Here is a 27,059-nt window from a genome sequence, read left to right as displayed (position 1 = left end):
CAGGAGGACTACACGTTCAAGGTTAACTCTGTCTACATACTCAGACCTTGAGTTAAAATTTCCAAAAGAAAAAAAATAATTTCATTAAATGGATAAACAACTGTTAAAACTCAAAAATAAAATAGCAATCAGATGGATTAAGAAATGTACCAAAGACCTAAACAAATACCTCACCAAAAAAAGTAGACAGATGTCAAATGAATCTACAAAACAATATTCTATAGCAGTGGTTCCCTATCTTCCTAATGCTATGGCATTTTAATACAGTTCATGTAGACGTGAAGACCTAGTATAAAATTATTTTTACTAATTCATAACTGTAATTTTGTTACTGTTATTAATCGTAATATAAATATCTGATATGTAGGATATCTGACATGTGACCCCTGTAAAAGGGATTATGAGCCAAGGGAATCATGATATAAGTTGAGAATGACTGCTCTATTTTATAAATCATTAGGAAACTCAAGTAACATACCACACGATTCCACTTATATGCAGTGTCTAGACAAATTGGATCTGTAGAGATAGAAAGCAGAATAGAAACTTCCAGGGGTTTCAAGGTAGAAGAAACATAAAATTACAGATTACTGGGTATGGGGTGTTCTTTGTGACTGAAGAAAGTGGTTTGGAAATTGTTGGCCAACCTACATACTTTAAAATGGCCAAACTTATGTCACTTTTGATTCCATTTTAAAAGGTTAATTAATTTTGAGATTAAGAAACCTTTAAAAACACATATCTTGACAAACAGAAACGCTTATACCCACAGACAAAAGCTACTCCTAGCCTTAATAAGAGCAGCCTTCTCTGATAATGAAAGGTGGTGAATGCAGAGCCTCATGTCTTGCCCAAAATATAGAGAATGAACAATGGCTGTTGGCTCAGTATTCTACAACACCTTCTAAGGCTAAGAAAATACTATGCCAGAGGGAATTAGAAAGTATGCAAAAACCAGAATATGATACAGAGCTGTGAAATAGTCTCTGAACTTGACACAACCACTGAAATCAGTAACTTATAACAACTATAAGTACTTGACCTACGACCTCAAAAGATCAGTGCTATAAAGAGTCCGTGGAGGTAAAGGGAGGAAGAATCATGAGGCCCTTCACTTTACCTCTGAACTACTGGTTTGACAAATTCTAGGAAATGAAAGTACCATCTTTAGGTGTATACCTATTGCTGAATCCTCCAAGCTCCAGCCATTACTTCCAAACCCCTCTTCAGACAGATGCCCTGGTTAATCTCAGTGGGTTACTACAGTTTGAAAGAAAATGATCCCCCCTCAAAGGGAGTGGCACTGTTAGAATGTTTGGTTTTGTTGGAGTAGGTATGCCTTGTTGGAGGAAGTGTTTCACTGTGAAAGTGGGCTTTGAGGTCTCCTGTACGCTCAAGTCACACCTAGTGTCTCAGTTCACATTCTGTTGCATTTAGATAAAGATGTCAAGGACTCTCAGTTCCAGGACCATGTCTGCCTGCATGCTGACTTGCTTCCCACTTTGATGACAATGAACTGAAAATATGAACTGTAAGCATGTCACCACAATTAAATGTTTCCCTTTATAAGAGTTGTCATGGTCATGGTGTCTTGTCATAGCAGTAGAAACCCTAAGAGTCACAAAGCAAAATGAAAAGATAAAAACATGAGAGAGAGATTTGTAGGGAGGATGGGAGTTAACAGAGGTGGCAAGGAGGTGGAAAGTTAGAATGATCACTATGCATTTTGTACAAGTGCAAAATTGTCTAAAAACAAATTTAAATAATAAAAAACTAAAAACCCAACTTATATACCAAGTGTTATATTCTCAAATCTATACAAAAGGCAAAAAAGACTATATAAATGACAAAAGCTCTTTAGTGGGTTTGAAGAAGTAGCATTCCATTAAATAGCCCATTTTTTCTAATGGAAAACATTTGCCAGGAATAAATAATGGTAGCTGCCAGTCCCAAGCAGATTTGTATTACTGTTATAAAATTAAGATGATAAGTGCTTACAATAAACTAGTGACATCATTTAAACTGTAGCAGCACAAATGTCACCATAATAAGATGTTCTAGGATCTAATAGAGGAAAGAAAATGAAATAATTAATTGTCATTAAATAAATGCCACTACTTGAACTACACAGAGCAGGGAGCTTCCAAATAAAATTAGTCCATATGCTATGAGATTTTACAACTTGTCAATTTGAAGACTCATTCCTTGTTTGAAAATATGGAGCTTTATGCCAAAGTTGAAGATTAGAAATGCAAAGAATTGAGATGGATTGTATTCATCTTTCCTCATACTTTCATGCTGCATAATTCTTGGCTTACTGCATATGTTTGTCCTTTCCCCAAAGAACTCATCCATGTTCCCAGCTTATCAAGACTTAGTATGAGGACAGAGTCTTAGTCTATGCAGGACAACCAGTGGTTGCTTTTGTTGTTGTTCCTTACGTATTTTTTTCTGAGTTTAAGAATTTTACACTATATCCCTCAAGAGACAGAATACTGGCAGGAGACATGATTCAGCCATTAAAAGCCCACAATCAAAAGGGGAACAGAATTCATTAACTGTTTTGTGTGTTTCATTTTTATCTAACTCTTCCTTCTAAAGTTGGGAATAATAAGTCTTAAATGACAACAGAGGTCACAAAGAGCCTATGAGCTCTGAACTTGTGCTGAATTCTGAGGCTCATTTTCCAAATCATTTCTTCTTTTAATTAAAATCCTTTCTTAGAGATTTTTATAAAGTTTTCTTTTTAAAATCTTTTTCACGAGTTTTTAATCACATTATCATCATGGGAGTATTTCTGTTTTTGTTGTTTGCTTTGGCAATCTGGCCTTCAGCTCTTCAGATGACCTTGACATCTCAACAGTTCTCTCTTCATCTTCTGAATGCCTGGTTTATAGGTTTGTGCCAACATGCTTGGCCCTAAGAATTGACAGAACTACTCTATATTCAATCATAGCAGAACAGCAAGGGCATCTTACCATTACGTATGCAACATGAAGATAGAAAGTGACTTTTCACACTCAGATTTTATAGATCTAAAACACTCTTCTAAGCTTAGAACTCTGCTTCTTGCCTCAGCATTTAAATGAGTTTCAAAATCTCAATACTGGAAAAGGAAGAGAAAATGTTAAACTACCTTCACATTTTTTCTCATGGTCTTCCCAAATAATACCTGCTTGCTTTCCATGTAAGTTAGTTTTTATAAAGAGAAGCAAAAATTCATTGTGTTTAATGCTACTTGGCCATATTTCCTTTTTTTGTAAAGGATGGGCAAGGGCATCTGTGTCTTACTATTATACTATGTAACTTGATCCTATTTTCCAGTCCCTTTGGCATCTACCCTCCACTCCTACACACACCCCCAAATAAAGCAAAATTTACAAAAAAAGGAGTAAAATTTTAAAAAGGAAAAAAAAAACTTAAAATTTTATCATGAAAGCTGCAGTGAGACACAGTGAGTCATGTCATAAACCCCTTTGTCCATATATCATTACTTGCAAGTGTTCACTGCAAAGTCATGCAGTGTTTGTCTGGTTTGAGGTCTCTAGTTTCTACTTCACTATTGATGCTGGGCCCTCATTAGGACTCTTCCTGGATATCCTGTTGTTGCCCTGTGTTGTGGAGATCCTGTAGCTTTGGGCATGTGAGTCAGGTCCTAACATGTGCTCTAGCAGATGATATATTGGGTGGATGTTGGGGTTGGCCAATTCAAAACCCTGGATCTGGGCTTAGGCAGGGTAGGGTTGTCTGCCAGCCAGTTTTCCTGTGTTCTTTTTCCCATGGTGAGCTCTCCAAATTGCCTTGGTTATTTCAAATCTTGTAGCAATAAGTGAGGTTTGGGCCGAGTCCTAGTGCTTTCAAGCCCTCAGGGTTGGCTCTTCCACACCAGATCTATTATGTTGCTCAGGCAAGGTATTCGGGCAGCTGGTGTGGGGAAGGGACACCCCTCTTGCTCTTTTGGCCTTAGGGCCAGCTCCTCTACCTATCTCAGGGATTGATAGGCATGGGGTGAGGGGGAGGACTTCTCTCTTTGGCCCATGATACAAGTCAGGTGAGTAATGAGGGCAGTTCTCTGCTCCTCACATTGGAGCTAGGTCACCCTCACCTCCAACCACTAGGCACTCTGTTGTGCAGCCTAGTTGAGAGGCAGTGGCCATTCCCTGAGTGCTGCAATTGGTAAGGGAGAGTGTCAGCTTGTTTGTCTTTTGCAGGCAATAAAGGGTCATCTCTCATCCCTCACACATGCCATATAACAAATGAGTGGTGGAGACAACTTTCCCAACACTTAAAACTTCCAGGCTGGCTCACCCACACCTCAGCCAACAAGGTTGCCTCTATTGTCATGCAAATGAGGTGCAGGGCCTGCTTTCCCACGTGTTGCAGCTGGTAGGGGGCAGGGACAGCTTTCCTGAGCTTTGTGACCTAAGGGCCAGTTCTCAAGCCTGCCTCAGGCTTTGATAGGTGTGGCAAGGAGGGCTACTCTCTGCTGCCCATATTGCCACAGGGCAAATGAGTGATGGAGGCAGCTCTCCATTGCTCACTACTTCGGGACTGGTTCACCCACACTTGTGCCAACAGAATTGGTGCCATTGTGTTGCCAAGGCAAGGTGAAGGGCCTGCTCTCCTTAGTATAACTGGTGGGGGTCAGGGACAGCTCTCCTGTTTTTATGACCAGAGGGCCAGCTCTGCCACCTGCCACAGGTGTTGATGGATGTGGCAACTCCTCTCCCACTCATGCCACCTCAAGATAGATGAGTAATGGAGATAGCTCTCTCCTATTCACTACTTTGGGGCTGGTTCACCCACACCTCCACTGACAGGGTTGGCTCCATTGTGCTGCCCTGATGAGGAGTAAAGGCCTGCTCTCCAGAGTGCTGTAGCAGGTGGTGGTTAGGAATAGCTCTCCCACATTTATAACCACAGCGTCACCTCTCCTATCAGTCTCAGTCATTGATGAGTACAGGGGTTATCTCTCTCCCGGCCATGCTTCTACAAGACAGGTGGGTAATGGGGACAGCTCTGCCATGCTCACAATTTTGGAGCTGACTCAACCACACCTGCACCAGCAGGATTGGCTCTATTGTGCTGCTCTGGCAAGGTGCAGGGCTGGCTGCTCTGAGTGCTGCAGCTGGAATGGGTCATGAACTGCCCTCATGGCAACAGGGAATGGAGGTGTGGTCAACTCTAGCCCACCCATGCTGCCATAAAGCAGATTGGTAATGAGGATGGCTCCCCCACACCAGTGCTAACAGGGTTGGCTCTATTGTGCTGCCCTAGTAGGAGAGCACCTCTGTTCTTAAGGTGAAAACACGGAAATTAGCCATGAGTAACAAATAGATACAACAAATTACTGCAAAAGCACTTATAGATGCAATGAGTTCTAGCACAGAAAAAAAAAATCATATCAATAGATGTATCTAAAAAATAGAATGCAGATTGTCATAAAAATCACAGTAAAAATCAATTTGTTTTATGGATAAAGACATTATTAAGAGGATTGTGTTTTCTAAAATTTTGTTAGAAATGTACTAATTGCTTAGGGGAAGAATCATAAAAATAAAACTTTAAGTTTCACTTGAAAAGGTAAAGTCTTCCCATTCTCTTCTTTGTAAAAATGCTAATTTTCTACAAGAAGTTTACATATAATCATACATTTTTTTGAACTAGCATCTCATCATTTCATGTCATAAAATTTTAGGTTATATGACATATTATAGTCTGTTTCAAGAAAAGACACAAGAGTAAAAGGTCTTTAGTCAAAAGGATCACTTTCACATAGGATAAGTAAATAGTGCTGACTGAGTGTTTTCTTTTATGGCCCTTCCCTTGTGGAATGTTTAGAGCAAAGTTTACAAAGTGAAATGTCTTGACATCTGCTATGATCTTTGATAAGCTGTGCTGCTGGTCTGTGAATTACTGCAAGCTCAGGCCATTGTTGATTATAGTATCTTTATATTTGTGATACTTTGCTATCTGAAACACCTGTGTGATTTTGCTGTCACCAAAAATATTAGGACACTTAGCTATTTCACTTTGACTATCTGTCTATTTCTCCATGATATTAAAACATCACTATAGATCAGAAAAAATAATTAATCAATAATTTTCTCAGCAACAGAGGGCTTATATGTAATCAACCTCACATATTACTAATAATTAATAATAAAGGATATTCAGAGTTTATCAGAAGAAATGAAAACTTATGATAACATAAGACCTAGTTCTGAATCTTGGCTCTCTAATATATAAACTGTTCATAGGCTATTCATTATATATGATATTTTCTAAATCAGTTTCAGTTTACAGATAAATATATTAATGGAAATGGTTATCCTTATTTTATAACATGAGTTTTTCTTACAGCAAAAGATAAATAAAGAGGAATGTCAGAGGAAATATCTGTGAGTTACAAAGTACTGTAAATACTTATTAATATAAAAATAACTAATATTAAATAGTAAGTCTCGATTAAAGCCATCATAAAGAGTAAAAGTAATTTCAGTACTACACAAATAAACACTGTAAATACTGATTCTAGTCAAATAAAAAATTGAACATGCATGCCTTTTCTTTACCTGCTCTCCCATTTTATTGTGTTGCTGTCTCATGAAGTACAGACTGGCTTCATACTTGCTATATGTTCAAGGTTAATCCTGAATACCTGGTTCATAGCCTTCTTTTCCCAAGTACTAGGAATATGTACATGTAGCAACTGCTCATGTAATGCCAGGGAACAAATAAATCCAAGGATTTGTACATGCTAGGTAAGCACTCTAGCAACTGAACTACACATAGTGCCTGTTCCTCCTTTTAAAGATTTAAAGTTTGTGAACTTTCATGTTCATTAATAAAAGTTTCATATATTTGTAAAATATTTATTTGTCCTTATTAAAGAATAGCAAAATAAATTAATTTCAATGTAAATTTCTCACACAAGTATGATGCCATCTTTGCAATTGTGTCCTTTTGTACGACATACTGAGTTTTGTTTGTGAGAATGTTTATCAAATGCAGTAAAAATTTTAATATACAACACCCAAAAAAGAAAAACATAAGCACACATCGTAACATTCTCTTCTTTCCACTAAAAGAATCAGCAATTAATCAAGCAAACCACAGCAAAGTTTAAAGAATAACGGATGGTGTCTTGTTCACACTTACATAAATGTTTTCAAAGTGGTAGCCACCAGAAGTCAAAAAACAGCTATCACAAGCTTCCTGCATTTGTAAAAACAACATTATGTGATGCACTTCCTTTTTTTCAGTCTCCAGGTTGGAAATATGCCCATCTTTGCAGACTGCATTACTAAGTCCTGTTCTATTAAGTGCCTGGGCACTGGCACTGAATCACTATTTGTTCCAGCATCTTTTTTTTTTTTTTTTTTTTTTTGGTTTTTCGAGACAGGGTTTCTCTGTGGCTTTGGAGCCTGTCCTGGCACTAGCTCTGTAGACCAGGCTGGTCTCGTGCTCTCTCTGCCTCTGCCTCCCGAGTGCTGGGATTAAAGGCGTGCGCCACCACCGCCCCTAACAATCTCTTTGTTAGTGACTGATGATCAGTTTGAAAGTAAAAGAAGAAACAAGAAATAATAGGTTCCTTGACAGTGTAGCTCTTTTTCATATGGTAACAATGGAAGACAACAGCTAGGGCATTCTCTAAATCTGCTTGTAGCTTGGTAGTTTGGGTGAGGACTAAGCAATATGAAATACTCTGGAAGCTTCCACTGACAGCAGAATTTAGGATACTACAAACATGGATTAATCCTAGGAATATGTCTTAATGTATTTATTTACAATGTTTACTTATTTAAAAAAATGTAAATGGTTGGAGATTGGTATCTAAAGATTTAGAAAGAACCAGTATATCTAAAGCAAAACAGCTTCCAAAGGAAGCTCTGGAGCACGTAGAAGCAACAAGGTGCAGAAAGAATTCCTATGAGTGATCTGTGATGTGGCGGCTGCATATAGACACAAATTGTGTCTATATGTGATGGGGCAAGCAACTTAAGGCAGAACTCTAGGTAAATTGCACAACCACACTCTAATATCTGTTGCTTTCAAAAGCATCTGATCCAATAATTTCAGTTTGACTGTTAAAAGTACCAATAAAGATATATTTATTCAATAAACATTGCAATAAGTTGATACCACTGTCCTATGTTATTAGACTTTACAGTTTTATATACTTGCACATATTATCACAGTATGCTAATCTCTTCTTGAGGCTGGAAATACAGGATGCATTAATTCTACCTCAGAGATGAAAAAAATCCTATATCGGAAAACTTTGAGATTTAACTAAAGTAATGGCTATGGAACTTGATTTCAGGTTTTTAACCTCTGGGTTCATATGTATCTTAGTATAGTACTTTATAAAGCATCTTTCCTTAACACCCTTTATAGCATGTTGCTTTTGTTTTGGAGGGGGATTCAAGACAGTTTCCCCGGCTGTCCTGGAATTGACTTTGTAGACTAGGCTGGCCTCAAACTTGGAGATCTGTCTACCTGCCTGCCTCTGCCTCCCATGTGCTGGAATTAAAGGCATGTGCCACCGCCACCCAGCTTAGCATGTTGCTTTTATGATATGAATGTACTAGAATTATTATAAAGTCATTAATATGCATAGTCCATATTAGAAATTAAATGACCCTAAATTTCTCTATTGTCTGTCTATAATAACTTCATGTAAAAGCAAAAACAAGCACAAAGAATTCATGTAATGGTTTTTATTGTTAACATTTTCATTTTAAAAGAAACAAAAAACACTGCTACATAAAAGGAACTTTTTTATTGTGCTATTTTTTTTTAGAAAAAATTTAAAAATATAGCTGGGCTTGCTCATGTCTTTAATCCCAGCACTGGAGAAGCAGAGGCAGGCAGATCTCTGTGAGTTTAAGGTCAGCCTGGTCTATAAGAGCTAGTTCCATGACAGGTTCCAAAGCTACAGAGAAACCCTGTCTCAAGAAAAAAAATAAAAATATTTAGTAATTTATTTTTATGTATGTGTATATACATGTGCCTGAATTAGTTTGTGCTCAAGGCAATGTGCACATAAATGCCCACAGAAGCAACAGGGTATTGGAACACCTGAAACCAGAGTTATAGTCAGTTGTGAGTGTTGGTACAGGGAACAAAACCAGGTCCTTGAATGAGCAGCAAGTAAATTAAGAGCTTTTAATTACTGAGTGAGTCAATTTCTGTCACTATTAGCAAAACTCATAGCATCAAGGCTTGTGGGTAACGTTGGAAAGAGTTATAAAGAAGTTGGAATTTGGAACATTTATATAATATCAAACTTGAACTATTTCTCTCTGTCCTGGGAGATGTATAGACATGTGCACGTGCACAAACACATACACACACCACCACCACTAGCAACAAGAAAACCAAATATCAGAAAAATAAAATAAAAGAACCAGTAAGTAACACATAGTATGTTGGTCTTTTTATTCATAGTGTTGAATCAGACCAAATTTTCTATCACCAAGAAAAAAATACAACTTAAGTACCTACAAACATATTTCTAGTCTCAATTTCCCTGGAACGCTAGATTACTATTACAAATGAAAAACATTTCAAAAGGGAAGAGAAACTTACCCCTCCCCATTTTTTTCTTGTGGCTTCTGGCAGGTCCTGGATGATGATTCTCTGTACAAAACAGAGCAAATACGCAGTCAGATTCACAAAGGCTGAGTCACTATATCAGATAAGCTCCGTTATAGCTGATGTAGTCAGTGTGAGCATTTCATTTCAATGCACTCTAATCTCGCTCCCTGACAAAACTGTTTTATGGATCACAGATACCTAACCTCAGAGGACAGAAGTACAATTTTGGAAAGCATCGGCTGTCTATACCAACTTAACTATGACCTTCTTTTTCTGGTATTAGTTTTTGCCCTTGCCAAATAAAACTCATTAAATTGGCCACACGCTTATCTTTTTGGAGGAGAGCCTTATCAACAAAAGATGACAGGCAAAAATGCCAAAGACTTGATGTTAATAACAGGGCTAGCACATTATTAGCTTGCCTGTCTCTTCCTTCCCTTCATTGGTATTCTATGACAAGTACAATTCCCTTTATCCTGTAACATTTTTCTGAATGGTGTCAAACGGCAGTGCCCCTAATCAAATTATCCTTGAGGCAAAGCAGCCCACAATTATTTCCAATAAACATCATGAATCAAGGACCATGGATTCCTGAAAACAAAAGCATAAGAGAAAAAAAAGGAAATCCATAAATTGCAATGGCAACGGAAGTTATACAAAAAACAAAAATTCTGTTTTATAAATGGAAAAAGCATGAACACAACATATGCAGAAGCCAATGTATATAATTAATGTTTCAATTTCTTACAGGTATAAAGCATGAAGCTACTATTTACCAGTCACTTGTCAAGCTCTTGATGTGTAGCTAAGCAGTTGAGTTCAGGTGTGTGTCGGTGTCTGTGGGTGTGTGTAGTGAAAAGATATGATCTATAAATCCATTAAGAAACTTACTAGAAGTTCAGTAGGGGAAATCAAGAATAAATACCAAACTGAAACTTGATAACTAGTTGTATGGCATCAGATAAACCACTTTCTATTTTAATTTTTTAAAAAACACACTCTGTGTACCCTGTAGGATGTTAAAAGTTATGTGCTTCAAAAGCAAATGTTCTTTGTTAAATCTAGAAAATGCTGGCATAAGCCTATACAAGTTTCCTTGTCACCAAACATTTCAGATACTTAAAAATGATAATGATGGACTGGGGAGATAGCATAATGTTTCAAAGCACTTTGTTGCTCTAACAGAGGACCTGTGTTCAGTACTCAGAACCCACGTTCAGTACTCAGAAGCTACACAGTAGTTAACAACCCTCAACTCTAGTTTCTGGAGATCAGGCTCCCTCTTCTGACTTTCACAAGCACATGGTACACACACATGTTCATGCAATAAGATAAAATAATACAAATTTTAAAAACAGGTAAAGAAAATGTAGCAAAACAATATCAACTTATTTGGTATTTTATTATGAACTACATTTCTCAGGATTGGATTCTTTAGAACATTTATTGTTTGATCTTCTTTTGAAATCAGCTGAGTTCCTCAAAATAATCTTAGACAGGGAAAGGTCAGCTCTTGTGAGCTCCTCACAGAAACACCAAACAAACAAAAACAGAGCAAGAAATAAATCAATTAATGAGTGAATGAATAAGTAATGAATAGTTGGGAAGGACAAGGGGGTTGGAAAAATGGGAGGGAAACAAAATAGAGTAATGGAGGATAAATATGATCAAAATGCATTATATACACATATGAAATTATCATAATAAACCACTATTATATAATTAGTATATGCCAATAAAAATTTAAGTTATATTTTTATGAAAAACCCTTGTTAATAAATAGATTAACTCTCCAAGCTAAATTAGGGTACAGAACTACCCTAGTCTCACTGGGATTTCTCCTTGAAGTCATCAGTATATGCTGTTATCAGAAACCAAGAATTTGAAGTCGCAGTCACCTTTCAAGTGAACTTATTCTGGAAAGGCATTAGGAAAAAGGCAATACAGCAAAGGGTAATCCATTTATGTACAAATAATGACTTGCAAGAGTTAAGTGGAATGGTGGTGGTATGACTCAATTTTGATTTTAAGAGGAAATCAGTGGCATCTATGAGGAAAGGAGAATTAAGGGGTGAAGATAATTTGACTGCAGAGACAGTGATATCAAAGATGCTAAAGAAATCTGGCAGGACCTCTTGATTTCATTTTTTTAAATTTCTTGCTTGTTCTTCTTTAATATTTAATCAATCTCTTTAGAAAGAATTAAGCCTATTTCTGTTGTTGGTGAGAACCACAAAGGAAAGGACTGTGAGGCATGGGCTAGGATTTTCAAATAGCAGCTGCCTCTCCAGAGGTCAAAAATGTCATCTGGATCTGGGATTGCCTTCTTCCTGGAGAAGATGTAACCAAGGAAACAAAGGTTAATTTTACCCTAGTTAATAACTACCTCACCTAGACATCTAGGGGCAAAACTCTAAAGACCAGAATATATATATATTTATTTATTTATTTATTTATTTATTTATTTATTTATTCATTCATTCATTCATTCATTCATTTATTTATTTTGGTTTTTCGAGACAGGACCTCTCTGTAGCTTTGAAGCCTATCCTGGAACTAGCTCTTGTAGACCAGGTTGTCCTCGAACTCACAGACATCTGTCTGTCCCTACATCTCCGAGTGCTGGGATTAAAGGCATGAGCCACTACTTCCTGGCTCAGAATCTTTTTTAAATAATATTTTTTCTTTTATTTTACATATCAACCACAGTTTCCCTTCCCTCCTCTTCTCCAGATTCCCCTCCTGACTTACTCCTCCTCTGTTGTCATTCAAAAAGAAGCAAGCCTCCCACTGGCCTGAACAATGTCCTAGCATACAAAATGGAGGCAGGGCCAAACCCCTTTTCTTGCATCAAGGCTGGCAAAGGTAATCCAGCATGGGGAAGTCAGCTAAGTGCCAGAGACAGGTCCTGATTCTATTGCAAGGAGTCTTACAAAGAAACCAAGCTATACAACTGTCACACACAGACAGGGTGCCTAGGTTGGTCCCATGGAGGCTCCCTAACTGTTGATTTAGAGACCATGAATTCCCATGAGCTTTGGTCATCTATCTTTGGGTTCCCATGTCATGACCCCCAGGTTCATATAATCCCTCATCCCTTTCTTCAGCAAGACTTTCTGAGCTCAGCCCAGTGACTGGCCGTGGATTTCTGAACCTGATTCCATCAGGTACTGGATACAGTATCTCTGATAACAATTAGGATAGTCACCAATCTGAAGATCAGAATCTTACTTTAAGCAAAATGATTTCCTTAAAGATACAGGGTTAATGGCCTACTATACACATCACCCCAAACTAAGTTTTCTATTTCATGTTGTCTCTTACTGCTGCTTCTGCTACCAACATTCAGTGTGTCTCCTTATCTTGGATCCTTGCTTCTCTAGTCTCCTTTATTCTGAGGTGTGTGTGTGTGTGTGTGTGTGTGTGTGTGTGCACGCACACACACATAAATGTATGTAGTGTATGTTTGTGTGTCTGTGTTGTGGGAAACCTTTAGAGAAGGTTTATACTTCTCTAAAAATGAGTTCTCCTCAATCTTGTTTCTCAGTCAGGTCCCTATCTTAAACTAAGTAGCACTTCCAACTTTTTCATTTATTTACCTAGCATAGCACTAACTAAGCTCTATAACAACGGCTATAACCTGTGGGTTGCAACCCCTTTGGCAAACTTATATTACAATTTATAAAAGTTGCATAATTACAGTTATGAAGTAACAATGAAAATAATTATATGTCTGGGGGTCACCACAATACGAAGAACTATAGTAAAGGGTCACAGCATTAGGAAGGTTGAGAACCACTGCTCTATAACTAGATACTAGCTTCCTGAAAACTAATATATCAACCATTATTGGCAGTGTACACCTTTAATCCCAGCACTCAGGAGGCAGAGGCAGGTAGATCTTTCTGAGTTTGAGGCCAGTGTAGTCTATATAGTTTATCTCATATTTTCTCTAATTTTAGCTTTATATGTACATATATATATATAACACATATATAATTATGTTGTTCCACATATATGAAAAGTAAGCAAAAGATAGTTTATATATATATATATAACTATCATATATAACTATTTTATATTTTCTGCTTACTTTTCAATCTCTGAATTTTTATTATAGTTTTTAAACTATATAGAGCATAATGTTGTGATATATTTCTTGATAGATACGTGCATAAAGTAATGACTAAAGGAAAGCATGACATTTTAAATAACTTCAGTGTTGTAATAAGAGCAGCGGGCTGCTTCCCGCCACCCAGCTAGCTTTGTACCCGAAATAATTACACGGACACTATATTCTTTTAAACACTGCTTGGCCCATTTCTATCTAGCCTCTTCTCGGCTAACTCTCGCACCTGGACAAGCCCATTTCTAATCATCTGTGTAGCCCACGAGGTGGCTTACCAGGGAGATTCTAGCCTACGTCCATCTTGGGTCGGAGCTTCATCGCGTGTGCCTCAGAGAGCAGAGCTATGGCATCTTCCCAGGAGAAGGGAGCATGGCGTCTCTGCTCCAGAGAGCAGAGCTGTCAGTCTGAGCTCACTTCCTCTTCCTCCCAGCATTCTGTTCTGTTTACTCCTCCCACCTATGTTTTAACTTATGAGGGCCAAGCAGTTTCTTTGTTGCTTAACCAATGAAATCAACAGATTGATATATGACACTCCCACATCACTTCAGGGCCACTTTTGCCAAAGGCTGGGGTATCTGGCCAGTGTGGTAGGGAAACTAAGGGTCATGGATATGACTCTAATCTAGTTCCATATAGTTCTCCAGCTGCACAGGTGGCCTTCCCAACCACATGATGACCAAGAGAAAGGTCACCTTGGAAGGGCCAAGGAAGAGCCTAAGGGTCCCCCTGAAAGGCTGTCAAGACAAAGTCACTCCTGCCAAGGTAGCATTGGTAAATATTCTGCAAACATCTAAATGAAAGGATATGCTCAAAATTGATAATTTTAGCTATTCATTGTACATTAATCAAGGGATTAATTGTAACAGGATAGTCAACATGTTCTTATAGAAGAGTATGTTTCTCAAAATAAATAATCAGACAAAAAAAGTGGAAACAAAAGGGGAAAGGAAAGCAAAATGTAAACAGGCTGGGTTGACTAACCAAGAAAAAAAAAAGATTTACCTGCATAAAAGGGAGACACTAAAAACTAGAGCCCTAACTTTCAAGCAGAAGAGAAAGAAGCCAAGTCCAACTGATCATGTGTCATGTCTCTCAGTATACCTTGTCTTCCCTTTTCTGAAAGCCAGAGAAATTTTCTTATAAACTATATTGTAGATGTGAGTTTCTTAGGAGCTCTAGAAATATTTTTTAAAAAGCAGAAATCCCAATTTATCCAAATTTTTAAATGTAAATATTTTTAAGAGGTAAAATCATTCATTGGTTGTTTATTTTTTTGGTATAACCAGATGATAGCAGGATACTGAATCAAGGGAGACTATCATTGTCTGTGAGTCTAGAGTGGACTAGTTTTATATTCTTCAATACAAAACATGCTAAACAACAATTCAGAGTCTAATCATGTATTTGTGTCTAGATTATTTTGCATTACTTCTAGTCTCATGTTTTTAATAGAACCACTTAAAAACAAAAACACAAGTTCTTGCTCTGTCAGAACTTTATGTCCTCTATTCTGGTTATGGTGGTCAGTTTTCCTAACAATTTTGATAATGTTATAGAAGAAAGAAAATTTGATGATATGTTGTCTGTGATATAAAACTACGAATCAACGGATATAAAAGATTATATGCATGCCAGTTATGTGAGATCTTCTTTAAGAAAAATTTGTGGACAAATTTGAAACCGGAACATTAATGTAAAAACTATTTAAAATAAACACAAAAGGTGGAGAGTTGGCTTAGTAGTTAAGAACACTTGTTCTTGCAGAATACCTCAATTGAATTCTCAACATTAACACGGGGACTTCAGTTCCAAGGGATCTGAAGACCTCTTTTTAACTTTCATAGCAACCATGAATGCATGTGGTACAAATATATACATGAAGGCAAAATACCCAAATATATAAAGGAAAATGAATACCATTTTAATTCATATAATTAGTATATGAATGTAATATACATATGAATATATAAATAACATTAATACATTTGTATATCTAAAACTAAAATAAATTGAAACACAATGCATGGCTCTTCAGATTTTTGGTATATGTGTTAAGAATTGTATATGAAATGAAATGTCTGTGCACTGATCCTTAACCAACTTTTCTAAGTTACAAAAGAGAAAAATAAGTGACTTTGATAAAAGTTCTAACAAAAAGTAAAAACACAGTACAGACTTTGGAATTTAGGCCTAGCCTGCCAATTACTATCTGATCTTAGGCAACTCATTTAACCTTTTAAGCCTTTCAACATACTGGTATTATCCATAGCATCTCTAACTTTATGGGCCTTAAGGAAAGTTTAAATGAAAACAGCTATAGTAGTTCTTGGAATCAGTAAGTAAAATCATGAAGGGTTAACAAAGTTTTGGTACCTTCCACCCAAATGGCTTGGTTCCATATGATTTTTCTAATTTTCTTCTCAGTTGGTCGATCTGGTTCAAAGCATTCAAAATTAATAATTACAACTTAAAATAGAAAGGTAGTGTAATATTTATTTTATTAGCAGAATTTTGAAAACTAAACTTTAATTTTTAAGATTCTGCTACAGCTATACTATTAAACCTTGAGATGGCAATTCTTTAAGCACGTCCTTTGTCGTTTCTACAAATACTTGCCTTCTTTTCCCCAGCCTCCTATTCTTTGTAGTTATTCCTCTAAAACTCCCGTGAGATTCAATTACAATTAGCTTTTAGCTTCAAAATACTGCAGGCTACAATTTAATTTGCGGAGATCCACAGTCCCTTTACTTTTCAGCCACAAGGATATCAAGTTAGAGAAGCTGCTTACTTCTCAGCCCTTCCCTGCATGTTGATACACAATATATACAATAACCTCTGGCCACCATGCATATAGCTTTGCCAGTCCTAATGTTTATTTTCTTTACCACATTTCAAGGCCTTTCTAATTTTAAGGTTTAAAAGGCATTATAATGCACTGTAGAGATGAGGTAGACCCTGGGGACCCTTTCCTTTTTATTGTATCTCCTAAATCTTTAGACTCCTTCAGCTGTCAGAAGGCTCTTCTATAAGAGCTATGTCTTGTCCTGTCTTCTTTGCTTTGTCTTGACACAGGGTCATACAGCATAGCCTTGGTTAGCCTGGAACCCACACAGATCCTCCTGCACTCCTAGTGGTGTGACATGTACCACAACACCTGGAAATGTTTATTCTATTAGGCCTCTGGAAGCTTCATTCCCATATTCTTTTTGGTACCACATACTTCAAATAATAAATATTCAACTGGTATTTGTTGCATGTATGTTCACTGTGACAAGGCAACTACTCTTGGGTCATCTTATTAGGGCCCAAAAGAATCCTAAGAGGTAGAAACAGTAATACCTATTAATAAATTTTGAAGCAATCACATTCCTCACATTCACATAGCTGGTAGGTAAGAACATTTCAGGATTTGGTTAATATCTCAACACATTTGTATTAAAATGCTAACATTATAATTGTTAGTCTTCACAAAGACACTTGTGATGGTCTGGATCTGAAAACGAACCACAAAGGCCATGTGTTAAAGGCTTCAGCATAAGCTAATGGCACTACTAAAAGGTTACAAAAACTTTAGGACATGGAACGAAATGGAAAAAAGTAGGTCCCTGGAGGCATGTTCCAAAAGAACATATTTTGTTCCTATTCCCTTTATTATTTTCTGTATCCTGGCAGCCATAAGAGTGCAGTATTCTTTCATCACATCCTTCTGCTGTGATGAACTGGCTTTCCAAAAGGGAGAGAAACAAGAGAACCAAGTGGCCATGGACTGATACTACTAAAACCGAAACAAATCCATCCCCATTTGGTGATTGTCTTCTGTTTTCATCACACAGAAGGAAAGCTGACTTATGTAATACTAGCGTGAACTAACATATAGATCAAGATTTAGAATACATTTCAAGATCTTGATATAGAATTTCTGACACCAAATCTGGTATTCTTTCAGTCAAATATTTAATCATTAAAAAGCTATTTACTTTAAGGCTAGAGCTGTTGCTTACCTGATAGAGTGCCTGCCAACATGACATGGCCCTGGGTGTGATTCCCAGTCCCATGGAAAATTTGTCATGGTGGTGTATACCTATAATTTCAACACTAGCCTGTGCAGGCAAAAGAATTAGATGGTCAGGGTCATCCTTGTCTACATAGCAAATTCAAGACCAACCTGGATTGCATGAGATTCTGTCTTAAAAACGAAAACCAAATGTTTACTTAATATCATAAGTCAGCAAATTTCCTGAACATTAGAGAGTTAGTGGTAAATAAAACAGATATGTTCACTGAGGAGTAAAGCTTAAACTTTATGGAAATGTATGTGTGTGTTCATTACATTTATTTGCTTTTTTCTGTTCATTATATTTTAAGGTGTAAATCAAGGAACTTAATTAAAGAAAAATCTCAAAGTCTATTACAGATTTAGCATGGTAAATGAGAGAAGGTTAAAGATAAAAATAAGTGATCAAATTATACAACACTTTATGAGTTGAGTTAGTACAGCATTGGGATATCTATTCTAACTGCAGAGAAAACCATTAAGCAATTTCTTTGCATCCATCAAACAACCTACTCCCAGAGAGCTTAATAAATTCTTGTAAATTCCACTAACTAACCTTAGCTGCTTCCTATTCATTTCACCAGCTTTATTGTTTATAATGCATAAAAGCAATAACTGATATAAAAGATTGAGATTCAGATATATACATAAGAGAATACTATGTCTTTAGTGAAACTATATATTATTAACTTTAAAAAATCATAAACTATAACATTAAAATACCATAACACTACAGATACTTTATATTTAATACATAGTAAATAATTCATATATATATATAAATGTATGCAATTACTCACTAGAAAGAAGAACCAAAATCTTATCAAATACTGCTGAATTTTGAGATGTAGAATCTGTAGCTAAGTTAGGCAATTAAACAAAGAATACTTTCTCCTGTTTTCCATTTTCCCTCAGATTAGGGTAGAGTAATGTGCAGCAAAATCAGCACAGTTGCCTTTTCAATTCAACAGTCTACTCAGATATATATCCTGTGTCTTTTAACAGGCCTAGGTCGCTGGGAGTGAAACAGTACACAATACAGACAAAAATCTTTTATAACCTTATGAAAGTTACAACCTAGAGGGGAAAACAAAATTATTTCTATGACAGATTATTTAAATAAGTAAAATATATAATACTATAAATTATGAGAAATAGTGGTAGATATTAAAGAAAAACAATTATGGAGGGAAGAACAGAACTATTAAAATAGTACTTGTGTAAGATAAGCATTTCTGTTACTTTTATTGTTGCTATTTGTATGTTTGTTTGTTCGTTTGAGACAGGGTCTTACTATAAAGCCAGGCTGATACAGAACTCATGATCCTCTTGCCTCAACTTTCCAAGTACTAGAATTACAGAAGTATACCATCATGCCAGACCCACTTCTGATCTTCTGGTACTTGTTTTTTACTAGTTGCCTTACAGCTTAGCAGTTGGTATACACCATATGCCAGTGGTCAGTAGACTTTTTCTATAGCACATCCAAGAGTAAATATTTACATTTCAAAGGTCTCAGTTAATGAATAATTCTTCTGTTATAGCCACAAAGCAAGCACAGAAGTGATTTGTATGTAGTTATAGTTTAATGGGGCCAGAGAAAATGTTCAATGGGTTAAGAAACTTGTCACCAAGCCTGAAAACTCAAGTCCACACTCCCTGGGACCCATATAGTTAAAGAAGAGAACTTATCCCTGCAAGTTGTCCTCCGACATCCATATATGCGCTTCAGTATGTATCTTCCCCAACACCCACATACAGACAGATAAATAAAAATTCAAAAAGTTTGCATTTTATAATGCAAGAACATTAAAACTTGAATTTTGTATAATTGTCAAGTGTCACAAATTTTTAAATATTCTTTAATCATTTAAAAATAATTCCTAGCTCCTAACTATACAGAATTAGGCACTAGGCTGTTATTTGCTAAACTCTGGTTAATTCAGAAAATTCAAAAACAAGTCCAAAGAAGTATAAGGTTACTCAATGTAAGTATTATTAGAACATAAAGATACAGAAACATCAATAACAAGTTAAAAATTCTCTAATATCTTTTAAGTGAGAGATAATTTTACATGACAATGGTTCCTAAGTTTCAAGTGTATGATAAAATATTAAAAATAATGACATAACCATCTAACTACATCAAGTTGAAACATATTAGTTAATAAGAAGAAATCTTTGCATACTATATCAAACAATCTAGATGCCCATGAATCACTTAATGATATCAACTATATTTCCTAACAGAAAGTTACTTTAGTCACAGTAATACTTCAACTAACACTTACATCCCAACAAAATACAAATGTTAATATTCAATCTTGTCCTATCTCTTCAATTTCACAAATTTAAATATCTCAAAACACCTAAAAAGCTATTTTACCACAATCTGAAATACTACTACAGGTTTAAATCCAAATACTTCTCTACTATACAAGTAAATTTGGTTCTTCTCAATTCCTTATGGCCCAAAATTATTTCTATACATTTATTTAAATAAGTAAAATATATAATACTTTAAATTATGGGAAGTAGGGGTAGATATTAAAGAAAAACCATTATGGAGGAAAGATACATTGGACCATAAGTCCCTCCCCCCAAAATAAAAGTGACAGGGCAATCTCTAGACACTCTGGGAGTGATGACAGCACTGTTTTTTGTAGTAGCAAGGGCACCTCTTGGAGTAGGTATGAGGAAAGTACTTTCAGGTACTCACAGCCACTGGCCTGGTTCCTTTTTTATGTATTTATTTATTTATTTATTATGTATACAATATTCTTTTTTTTTTTTTGCTGCTGGCCAGAAGAGGGCACCAGACCCCATTACAGATGGTTGTGAGCCACCATGTGGTTGCTGGGAATTGAACTCAGGACCTTTGGAAGAGCAGGCAATGCTCTTAACCTCTGAGCCATCTCTCCAGCCCCTGGTTCCTTTTTATTGTAAGTGATTTTTAAGTGTTTATGTTCCTTATATAAATGGTATCAAAGTATATATAAACTTTTGTTTGTAGCTTCTTTTGTAGAATATTTTGTTGTCACCTTGGAACATGTATTCTGCAATGTGTTCATTTGCAATACTGATTCATATGTACTACTGCTTAACTTGTGCTATGGTATGGTTTGAATATTGGTATTTTCATAAAATCATATGATGTTCTAATCTATCTCTATCCTCATGAACAGGATTAAGATTCTTAGAAAAGAAACATGAAGGTATCACTAGCCCCGTCCACCATATGAACATGTGAACATGTAGCACGATGTCATCTCAAGAGAATGAGTCTTCAGAGACACTGAAATTAATGGTGTCTTCATCTGTGACTTCTCAGCTACACAGACTGCATCTCTAAAGTTTATAAACCAGTACCAGGTAATTGACAATAGAAAATTTTGATGTAGATATGAAATCCGCATTTTGACATCTTGATTTGTAAGGTCTTAGATTTCTTTTAAAGCATCTTATTTCTGATATCTTCAAGCATGTGGAATGACCCAAAGGCCTATCTCCCTAATATTCCTCTCTTCCTGTTCAGCAACATACTAATAGTAGAATGGTATTAAAGTAAGAGTAAAAAGAAAGAGGTCAATTCTGGTAGGTATGTTCTGGTACATTTAAATGCAAGGCCCTGTAAACTGTAGTTTTAGTACTATCAGGAGAAACTGAAAAGAAAACTTCAGCATAAAAGCCCATGAAAATAGAAGCAGATAAGACAACATACTGTACCAGATCATTAAATGCAGTTTATTTGTGTAATTTTATGACTTAAACATAGTACTAACATTATTCCCATTTTATAGACAAGGAATTGGGCATATAATGGTTAAATGACTTTCTCAAGATTGTAATAGTATGTGCAATGACAGAATTCTAATTATAACATGGTTCAAGGTAACCCAGTAGGATAAAAAATACACAATGTTCACTTGATATCTCTGAGAGGCCTGTTTTTTAAGGAAAACTGAGGAGGAGTGGAACTGGGATAGGGCTGAGGTAGTGGGGGGAGGACTGGGCTGGGAGGAGTGGAAGGAAGAGAAACTGCAGTAATGCAATATATATCATATATGACAGAAAAATAAGAAAAAAATCTTAAAAAAATAAAAAATAAATAACAAAAGAAAAATATAGCACTGCTCAATTATATCAATGACACCATAAATATGTTAGAATTTAGAGGAACTTAACAGGTGAAACAAAAATTTCAATAGAGCAATCTGTGATATAAGTGTTGATCTTTAAGACACCCTCTATATAGAGAGAAATATGATACATGCACAAAATCATATATATATATATATATGTATATATATATATATATATATATGGAGGGGGTAATTGGGTAATTTACTCACAGATAATAAGGTCAGGTAAGGTAGTACATGCCATTAATCTGAACACTAAGGAAGCTGAAGAACCAAAACCATTTCAAGTCCAGTAATGGGCTACATTAGAAGTTTATGTCTCCAAAAAATGAACAATTAAAGAAGTTACCAAAAAAATGGACAAGTAAAGAAGTTACAAGGAAACAGAAGGAAGCTCCTTTTAAGGCAGGTAGATGAGTGTAATAGCTTAATTATGAAAATTTCATAGGTAGATATATACATGCAAAATGTTTCCAATTTTATCTTCAAATAATAAGCATGATACCAATTTACATGACAATTATACCTCAGTAAAGTTGGGTACAAAAAGGCTAAACTAGACCAGTCAATAATCTAATCACAAAAATCAAAATCTAAAACAAAAGTATTTTCACTACATAAATACATATGAAAAACATTTTATACACATGGTTCTGGACTTACAATAAATCAATTTACTAGTTTTGAACTTCATAATTTTATGAAAATGATATACACTCAAGAGAAAATGCATATGAACTTTCAGTCTTGATCATATTATTATATGTTACCAGGCTAGTAATATACAATCTGAGCCTCTATTTTTTTTCTTAGGCAGTGTCAGTGAGCCATAGATACCAGCCAGCCAAGCAAAACTGCCAAGACTTGATGGCGTGCTATGTGGGTGAACTATGATATGTGAAATGAATTTTCAAGTTAAAATACTTTCAAGTCATGATGGATTTTATCTTTGTGTAATGCCATTGTAAGATTGGATATAAAATGTCACCTCTCTGTGTATAAATGTGGGCTTTAGCTTTGGTTAATACCAAGAGCTTTTACTGAGGCTTGCCTCAGTAAGTATGTGAGTCTACAAACTTTAAAGCAGATTCTCAAACCCTTTCAAGCCTTCAAATATCTATAGTATGGCCAATATCTTGATAGTCATATGAAAGTAATATACTGTACTAAAACCACACAGTAATATACTATACTAAAACTACTCCTGAACTGCTGATTCTCAGAAAAACATGTTTGCTAACTGAAGCTGCTAAGTATAATTTATTGTACACCATAACATAGATAATGCAGCACATATCATTCTTTTATGTAATAGTTTTAGATGTAGCATACATATCACATAGGTGAGAGAGACCCAACTCTTTGTGGGACCCTAGTGCAGGAGTTAAGCACTGTTAAACACTGCTAAATACTATTAGCTATTTTTACATGTATTACAGTTCTATGGTGAGTTTTTTCTAACTGCCTTAGGATTTCTATTGCTGTGAAGAGACACCATGTCCATGTTGACTTTTATAAAGGAAAAACATTTAATTGGGGTGGCTTACATTTTTAAAGGTTTAGTCCATTATTATCATGGTGCAATATGGTGGCATGCAGGCAGACATGGTGTTAGAGAAGTAGCTTGCAGAAGTGACTTAAGGCAATAGGAAGTGGTCTGAGTGTCACACTGAGCGAAGCTTGAGCAAAACAGACATCAAAGCCCAACAGCACAGTGACACACTTCCCCCGACACAGTAGCAACTATTCCAACAAAGAAACATCTCCTAATAGTGCCACTCCATATAGGCTTACAGGGGTCAATTACATTCATGCTACCATACTAAGTCTATTTACAGTAATACTTTTAATGTTTTCTTTGAATAATTATAAGTGGCAATAGTATGGCTGTTCTGTGGTTAAGAGTGTTGATTGTTCTTGCAGAGGGCCCAGGTTCATTTCCCAGCACCTACATGGTGGCTTACAACCATCTGTAACTCCACTTCAAAGTGATCTGAGGCCCTCTTCCTGACTAGTCTTGGTACCAAGAATGCATATAGTACACACACATGCAAGGTAAAACATTCAGACACATAAAATAAAATAAATAAATCTAATATTTATAAAATAAAAAAGTAAACGTGAATTTGCAATGCCCCTTTCTTTTTATTTATTCTCTCATACAATATATTGGACTACAATCACTCCTCCCTCTACTCCACCCAGATCTTCCACTCCACCCTTCGTCCCCCACTCACACCAAGAGGGGGAGGAAGGATTGTAGGAGCTAGAGGGGTCAAGTACAACACAAGAACACAGCCCATAGAAACAACTAAGCAGGGCTCATGGAGCCTGCATGGGTCTGTGGTAGGTCTTCTGAATGTTATGGTTGTGAGGCTTACTGTTCCTGTGGGATTCCTAACAGTGGTGTACTTGGGTCTTTTGCCTCTAGTTGAGACCGTTTTCCTCCTATGGGGTTGTGTTATCCAACCTTGATGCAAGAGTTGGTACCTGGTCTTACTACATCTTGTTATGTCATGTTTAGTTGATAGTCCTGGGATGCATGTTCTTTTCTGAAGGGAAACAAAGGAGCAGCAGCTCTGGGGGAGAAGGAATGTGAGGGAGATTGCTTCCCCCTAGTGTAGCAATGTTGGGACCATTAAGAGGTTTCTCTTTAGGGTTTTGTCCTTGTCTACTTTCAAACATTGTCATTGGAAGGACAGGCAACACTCATAACCTGATGAGTATACAATGGAAGCAGCAGTAGAAAGCAACAGCAATGGTGCCCAGGGGACAGATGTAGAGTTCCAGAGCAAGAAGAGGATAAGGCTAAAGTCTATAAAGACAGAAACTTATTCTTGGTCATTGTAAGTATTCCATGGGAACTCTAAGCCTTTAGACCAAGCATACTAACACTCTAAGCCTGAGAGCTGTAAAATTAGCTATTATCAAGTGTCAAAAGTCAACATAGTAGGCCTAACAGCTATAACACTAGTTACTGCAAGGGTTAAGGCTTCTCAAACTCTAGACTCAAGAGCCACTGTAGGGGCTGATGATCCCAGCACCCATTCAAGAGCTTAGGACTAACTAGCAGATACTGAGTTATGCTGAAACTCACTATAGCTGGAAGTCAAGGGGTAGAACATCTGCAGAGTGCCAGGGTGACTGGTACTTAACTGTATGTTTCTTATTTCTAACACATGTAAGAATAAGTCTCTGACTCTCGGGCTGTGAATGTACACTTCTGGGTCTGCTAGTCCAGACACAGCACTAGAACTTAAGGGTTCACTACTGCAAACAACAAAAAAGTGTCTCTTCATCTACTCAAATTTTTATCTAGTTGGGCATAAAAATCACAGCTAGCTGACTGGTAACACAAACAGAAAAGCATAAAATCATGAACATAAACATTTACCTTTTACTCATTTGTATGAAACCATTTTCTTATGTGGTTGTACATCAGGCTTTCAGTTGTTCTAAATTCTTGAAGACATTTTTTCAGTAATCTGATAGAAGGAAGTAGTATTACATTGTGCTTTTCTTAACAAATGAGAAATTTGAACAACATTCTTGTGTGTTAACTGGATCTTTTGGAGATATTTTGTGCACTACTTCTTACATGTCATATCCACTGATGTATATACTTTTTATTAGTGTTTTAGGTTTATTTATTATTTCTATATGAGTAAACATGCTCATGCCCACATGGCATGTATTTGTGGCCATCTGTGCCTGGCACATGTTTAGAGGACAGAGGAACAACACTGTAGAGGCAGAGCTCAACTTCCACTTTATAAAGATCCCAATGAACAAAGTGGGGTCATTGGGTCTGCATGGCAAATAACTTTAGCCCCCAACATTTCACTAGCCTTGTTTCATTGTTTTTTGAGTCTCATTAAGCTAGGCTGTCCCAAACATGCTATGTAACCAGGATTACCCTTTTACTCCTGGTCATTCTATTTCAAACTCTCAAATTCTGGAGTTACAAAATTGAGACATGAATCCAGAATGGTACATATACTTTTAAAATAAGCAAAGACTCATAATTTATACACATTCTATATGGTATTATGAAAACAAAGGATTGAGGAGTAGAACAGTCATTAAGAAAAAAGAGGGCTTGTGAGATAGCTTAATGGGTAAATGTGCTTACCACTGAAGCCTGGCCAATCCTCAGAACCCATGGAAAAGGAGAAGAGAACCGATTTTACAAAGCTATCCTCTGAACTCCATATGCACATGTGCTCACACACAAATACCATGTGCACAGAAATAAAATTTTTTAAAGGAAAAGTGGGAACATAAATAGCTATTTCTTTAAAATTATGAAGTTTGAGAATGAAAAGAAGTGAAGCAGTAAAGTAAAGGAACCTATAAAGCAAGAACAAGGGAAGTGGGGGATAGTATGAAAACAAAGCATGTGAGTTAAGATCTTCAACTAAAAGTGGATGAGAAGCAAACCACAATCAGAAAATAGGTCAACATGTCTAACATAGTCAAAGTCCAGAAAGGCTTTTCTGAAAAAAAAAAAAGAGGTTACAGATGGTCTTTAGTCCTGTTTTATAGTACTGAATAATTTAGAGTGATTCAGTACTCTTAGGATAAAACATTCAATTTTCCATAAACAGAAATATATATTACCAGTAAAGGGTATACAACTCTTGAGGAACAAAAAAAAATCATCCTTTATAGATATTATGGAATTTGTCTGCAAGAATATATTAACCTTTCTTTAACCTCTCAAGCTAACATTAGGTTTTACTTTTCTTCTTATTTTTTTCCTTCTTTTATGAGTTACCAGAATGTACTATGGCATTAGCTGCCTATTTTAGTTTACTTATTAAATTTTAATAAGACTATTCAGATAGCAGAAAAATCGGTAAAATAAAGTTAATATTACTGGACAAAATCAATGCCTAATGGATACCACATGTGAGTGAAAAAGTAGAAGAATAAATAATGTAGCTTTCGTTTCAGGCGCATTACAGCACAGAATTTTAAGCCTGAATTTTTTTTGAAAAAAAAAAGTGTATGTTTTAAATATGGTCTTTTTTCCCCGCCCCCCCCCAATATGGTCTTATAAGAGATTCAGATACTGTACTTTTAAGACAAAATAGATCATATATAATAAGAGCGCAACAAAAGCAATTAA

The 27,059-nt window shown here is 36.2% G+C and overlaps 1 protein-coding gene across 1 annotated transcript in view; it reads right to left on the bottom strand.

Moving 5' to 3' along the window:
* The window catches only part of Prrg1 (proline rich and Gla domain 1), a 101,411-nt gene that overhangs the window by 45,820 nt on the left and 28,532 nt on the right, over positions 1 to 27,059 (bottom strand). Inside the window, exon 2 of the mRNA XM_026784697.1 lies at positions 9,595 to 9,645. Coding sequence (XP_026640498.1) covers positions 9,595 to 9,604 — 10 coding nt within the window. The 5' untranslated portion in view covers positions 9,605 to 9,645. The remainder of the gene's footprint in view (positions 1 to 9,594; positions 9,646 to 27,059) is intronic.

This window comes from Microtus ochrogaster, chromosome X (genome assembly GCF_000317375.1).
Source record: "Microtus ochrogaster isolate Prairie Vole_2 chromosome X, MicOch1.0, whole genome shotgun sequence".
Taxonomy (NCBI): Eukaryota; Metazoa; Chordata; class Mammalia; order Rodentia; family Cricetidae; genus Microtus; species Microtus ochrogaster.
This window is presented reverse-complemented; position numbering and strand designations above follow the sequence as displayed.